General features: G+C 39.6%; 1 protein-coding gene across 1 annotated transcript; it reads right to left on the bottom strand.

Moving 5' to 3' along the window:
- Positions 1–728: 728 nt before the first annotated feature.
- On the bottom strand, positions 729–4,697 carry LOC139872745 (uncharacterized). The gene is made up of 4 exons (XM_071860671.1): positions 4,294–4,697; positions 4,013–4,206; positions 3,097–3,925; positions 729–972 (listed from the first exon to the last, which is right to left on the bottom strand). Exons 1-4 carry the CDS (start codon positions 4,695–4,697, stop codon positions 729–731), a joined length of 1,671 nt encoding a protein of 556 aa, XP_071716772.1.
- Between the last annotated feature and the right edge of the window lie 1,280 nt (positions 4,698–5,977).

Here is a 5,977-nt window from a genome sequence, read left to right as displayed (position 1 = left end):
TAAAGAGAAGAGAGTGTTTAGGGTTTATGTTTTGATAAAATAAGAAAGAAATGGAACGTACAATGTATATATCTATAATTTAGGTTTCTTCACATAAAGGTAAGCTCTCCCGTCTAACACACGGGTATTTACCAGTTATCTGAAACCCAAAATCTTTAATAACTTATTCATTCTAAGTCCAATTCACAAAAGGAAATATGTTTTGTGACCCTTGTCACAAAACGCACATTATCTCATACCCAATAATTATAAAACACATAATTATTAAAATCACTTTAATAACACAGAAGAGTAAATAGGTCATTACCTACTAGGCCCAAAGTGAGGTTGTTACAAATCTACCCCCCTTAAAGGAGATTTCGTCCTCGGAATCTGGTCAAGGTTAAACAACTGAGGGTACCTAGAGGTCATCAACTCCTCAGTCTCCCATGTCAGATTAGTGCCTAAACTATGCTTCCATTCTACAAGCACCATTGAAATCTCTTTCTTGCGCAACTTAGTCATTTTTCTGTCAATGATCCTTACTGGTTCTTCCACCAATTTCTTACTAGAATCTACTTTCAGATCTTATAGAGGAAGAATCTGACTTTCATCGTCCACTTTACACTTACGAATATAGCAGATGTTAAACGTGTCATGAATACCTGCTAAATCTGGAGGGAGATCTAACACTACGGTTTGGTCGTTTTGCATTTGCCGAATTCTAAAAGGACCAATGTATCTCGGAGCTAGTTTCCCCGTTTATCGAATCGAATTACACCCTTCCACAATGACACTTTTAAATACACACGTTCACCCACAGTAAACGTCATTGGTCGTCGACGAGGATCTGCATACATCTTTTGTCGATCTCTAACAGCTTTCAGCTTTTCACTTGCGATAGCCACTTTTTCTGCAGTCTGATGCACAATTTCTGGACCCACAAACTGCTGCTCACCTGCCTCTAACCAACACGATGGAGTTCGACACTTTCTACCATACAACATTTCATAAGGCAGCATGCCTATACTCGAATGATAGGAGTTGTTGTAAGCAAATTCGATCAATGGCAGATGATAATCCCACGATCCACCATATTCTAACACACAAGCTCTTAACATATCCTCTAAAGTCTGAATAGTTCGTTCACTTTGACCGTCAGTCTGAGGATGATAAGCTGTACTTAGGTTGACACGAGTACCCAAATTTTCTTGTAGACTATTCCAGAAACTAGACACAAATTGGGAATCTCTATCTGACACAATAAACAACGATATCCCATGTCGCGATACTATTTCATTCAGGTACAACTGAGCTAATTTTTTCAACGAAGCTGTTTCACTAGTAGCTAGAAAATGCGCACTTTTGGTTAAACGGTCTACTATTACCCAAATCATATCATTTCCTTTCTGGGTTCTGGGTAGTTTTGTCACTAAATCCATGGTGATATGTTCCCATTTCCACTCTGGAATCTCTAATTGATGCAAAGATCCATATTGTTTTTGGTGTTTTGTTTTCACTTGGGCACAAATATGACACTTTTCCACGTATTGCGCGATGTCTGCTTTCATAGTTGGCCACCAATATAACACTTTCAGTTCATGGTACATTTTTGTACTACCAGGATGCACAGATAATCTCGATTTATGAGCTTCATTTAAGATTAAATCCCTCAATCCTCCAAGCAACGGCACCCAAACTCGTTCACGATAAGTCTTTAATCCTTGAGAATCATTTATCAATTCTACTCTTCTTTTCACCATTAACTCAGATTTCAAATGTTCATCTTTTGAGCTATCTTTAGTAGATCCACTAAATTAGACACAATCTCAATTCGCATAAACTTTACACTGTCAGCGGATTTCTGACGACTTAATGCATCAGCCACGACGTTTGCCTTGCCAGGATGATATCTGATCTCACAGCCGTAATCTTTGATTAGTTCTTGCCACCATCTCTGACGCATGTTCATCTCTTTCTACGAAAAGATATACTGTAAACTTTTATGATCGGTGCAGATAACACAATGCGTACCATAAAGATAATGCCTCCACAACTTTAACGCAAACACTACTGCAGCCATTTCTAAATCATGTGCTGGATAATTCTTTTCACTTGGTTTTAACTGTCGAGACGCATACGCAATTACACGATCTCTTTGCATTAATACACAGCCCAAACCGGATAAAGACGCATCGCAATACACAACGAAGTCGTCGGATCCCTCGGGTAAGGCTAACACTGGCGCTTGACACAACAAACTTTTCAAAGTCTGAAATGCAGTTTCCTGTTCATTACCCCACTGAAAAGACACATCCTTTCTAGTTAACTTTGTCAAAGAACTTGAAATCTTTGAAAAATCTATAATAAACTGTCGGTAGTAACCATCCAATCCTAGAAAACTCTTGATTTCTGTCGAATTCTTTGGTGAATTCCAATTCATCACAGCTTCAGTTTTAGACGGATTCACTTTTATACCTTCTGCACAGATAATATGACCCAAAAATTGAACTTCACGTAACCATAACTCACACTTTGAAAACTTTACATACAATTGTTCACGTTTCAAAAGTTCCAACACTTGTCTTAAATGCTCAGCATGCTCGAATTCAGTTTTGGATTACACTAAGATGTCATCAATGAACACGATAACAAACTTATCCAAAAACGGTTTACACACCCTATGCATGAGATCCATGAAAATTGCTGGAGCATTGGTTAACCTAAATGGCATCACTAAGAACTCATAATGACCATAACGAGTACGAAATGCAGTCTTAGGAATGTTAGATTCGGCAACACGAACCTGGTGATATCACGAACGTAGATCTATCTTTGAAAAGAACGAAGCAATTTGAAGCTGATCAAATAAGTCATCTATTCTAGGAAGCGGATACTTATTCTTCACTGTTCTTTTATTTAATTCGATAATATATACACATTCGGAGTGTACCATCTTTCTTTTTCAAAAATAACACTGGTGCACCCCACGGCGAAGAACTCGGACGAATGAACCTGCGGTCCAACAGTTCTTGAATTTGGGACATCATTTCACGAATTTCTGAAGGAGCTAATCTATACGGAGCTTTAACAACTAGCGTAGCCCCTGGCACTAACTCGATCTTATATTCAACTTCCCTGATTGGCGGTAATCCTGGCAATTCATCTGAGAACACTTCTAGATATTCAGACACCACCGGAATATCGGACACTACTTTCTTTTTCTTCTTTCCATCGATCACATAGGCTAAGAAAGAATTACAGCCCTTGGCCAAAGACTTCCGAGCTTTCATCATCGACAATAATGGACAACGAAACCCGCCGCGATCACCACGAGCCACTACCCGTTTCCCACCAGCCACCGAAAAAGAAATAATTTTTCTATCGCACTTAATACTGGTATTATGGTCATTAAGCCAATTCATGCCTAGTACTACATCAAAGCTTGGTATAGGCATCACTAGGCAAGTCACAGGGAAAAGACTACACTCTATGTCAATAGTAATTCCAGACACAATCTTTGTGACTGTAACAATTATACCATCACCCACTTCGACACTTAAGGGTTCATTTAATACACTAACAGGCACATTTAACTTAGCACACAATGTAGTTGACACAAACGAGCGATTTGCTCCACAGTCAAATAGTACACGAGCCGGCACAAAATTTACTAAAAACATACCGGTGATTGCATCGTTAGTAGCAGTGGCAGCATCTACTGACATCTGAAAGGCTCTAGCTTCAGGTGGTGGAGGATTCTTGCGCTTCTGCCCCACAGAGGAAGCAGATGATCCCCCAGCTGACACAGCATGTACCCCTGACCCGGACCTCGCCCCGGAATAACTCTTATTTGCAACTGGACACTCTGCAGATCTGTGACCCTCTTTATGACAGTTCCAACACACATTATTCTTAAACGAACAATCTTGAGGCTCATGTCCCACTATACCAAAACGCAAATACCGTTTTGTTAATTTTGAACACTGCCCACTGTGCGAAGACTTACACATTTTACACCATGTCTTCTAACCACTTGACACTGATCCACCCTGGCTAGATTGCCCTTTTGGCTTAAACCGACTTGATTTCTTTGATTGCTGGCTAGACTGACTTTCCGCTGGTTTCACTTGCGACACACTTTCAGTTTTCACACTTCTGGCCGCCTTAATATCACTTTCAGTTACCTTTGACAACATATGCGCTTGTGACAAAGTATTAGCAAGTCTTGCAATTGTGCGATACTCAGGTCGCAAAATTTCTACAAATCGTTGCACTCTGGACTGTTCGTCAGGTATCCACTAATGCACAAACCTTAACTTGTCCATAAACTGTTCAAACGCTTCATCGACAGTCATGTCTTCAGTCATTGTCATTTGCATAAACTCTTGCTTCAATCGATTGATATCAAATGCGGTGCAGTACTGCTCCTGGACCTTTGCAGCAAATTGTTCCCAAGTGACTTGATTGAGTTGCTCTTCGGACAACGGAGCAGTAATTGTATCCCACCAAACCATAGCTCGATTATTTAACAGTTGGCTATCATAAGTTACCCGTAATTCTGGTTCACATTGACAGGCTTTCAATGCCCGTTCCACTTCCCTTAACCAATTCATTGTCATAATCGGATCACGATGACCTGAATACTCAGAGGGCTTGCAGTCTATAAACTGCTTGAACGTACACTTTTTCTTCTCTTTCACCACTTGCTGAATCATGGGAGTTTGAAATGGATTCGTTGTCGCGTACTGATATTGAAGAGTATATTGGTATTGTTGGGAAGTTTGATATGGCATTTGAGGTTGAACTTGAGGTTGAAACTAATGCGGTTGGGAAGTACTACCCTACGGGCCAGATGTATACTGAGTACCAGCAAACCCTGGGGGTATCGGTGGATCACTAGCTTCAGACATCACAGTTGAATGCCTGATTTGGGCCTCTAGTTCCTTCAATTTTTCTCGAGTTTCCTGTGATTGACCTTCTAACTGTTGAACATAATCATCTGGATCACGTTCTGGACTATGCTCCAGTGATGGCGCTTTAAATATTCCGGGTCCGAGAGTCACAGGGGCATTGTTATTTCTATTCTGGTCAGCCATACTTGTCTGCAAACACATCATCTCACAAAAGCTTAGTTGATAACCTGTTAGCACCTATCACTAAGCACAATCACCTAGGCACATATTTCTACACATATATATATATATATATATATATATATATATATATATATATATATATATATATATATATATATATATATATATATATATATATATATCACCCCGATGTTAGACACGATACATTCATAAGTTTGGGAGTAAGTCACGTACACCGTGCACATACTGCCAAACCTATGCTCAGATACCAACTTGTAACACCGTACTTTTTACATACATATTTTTTTAAAGATACTCACAGCGGAATACTAATTAATTACATATCATATATTATTTATACAAACATATGATTACACAAAACACGGGTGTTACGTTATTACTACAAGCCGTCTAACCATATAGTTTATTACAAAACACATCAGAGTGACACTGTGTCAAACATCTGCAGCTGCCCGGCAAAACCCACCAAAAGCTGCTAATACACACCTGCAGGGAAAAACACTGTGGGGAAATTAGCATAACGCTTAGTGAATTGCAATATCTAGGTGGACATCACTACAAGCATCAAGCACAGCTTATAGGCACTGGTCATTAATCACTTAAAGCCATACACAAGAGGACCGGCAACCCATAACTGATTAAGCTGGAATATACCGATAGTCCACACTACTGAATCACTAGTATAGTCTTCCAGATGTGACGCACTCGTCATTCACACTATAACACTATTCACTAACAATTTGACCCAATACTATCACCCTAAATACATAAGGTAAATAGCATTGACCCCTTACGTCGCACAAAACACCTCGACGTTCACTTTGTGTGCACATAATCACATATAGTCACTGCACTGGTCACAGACTCATTACACAGTC

The sequence above is a fragment of the Rutidosis leptorrhynchoides genome, chromosome 10 (genome assembly GCF_046630445.1).
Source record: "Rutidosis leptorrhynchoides isolate AG116_Rl617_1_P2 chromosome 10, CSIRO_AGI_Rlap_v1, whole genome shotgun sequence".
Taxonomy (NCBI): Eukaryota; Viridiplantae; Streptophyta; class Magnoliopsida; order Asterales; family Asteraceae; genus Rutidosis; species Rutidosis leptorrhynchoides.
This window is presented reverse-complemented; position numbering and strand designations above follow the sequence as displayed.

Excerpts from the sequence above, each read along its gene's own strand:
- LOC139872745 (XM_071860671.1), bottom strand. The coding sequence starts at position 4,697 with ATGATTCAGCAAGTGGTGAAAGAGAAGAAAAAGTGTACGTTCAAGCAG. Across the intron at positions 4,207-4,293 it reads CAGTTTATGGACAAGTTAAG|ACTTGCTAATACTTTGTCAC; the intron begins GTTTGTGCATTA and ends CACAATTGCAAG. Across the intron at positions 3,926-4,012 it reads GGGTGGATCAGTGTCAAGTG|TGGGACATGAGCCTCAAGAT; the intron begins GTTAGAAGACAT and ends GTTTTGGTATAG.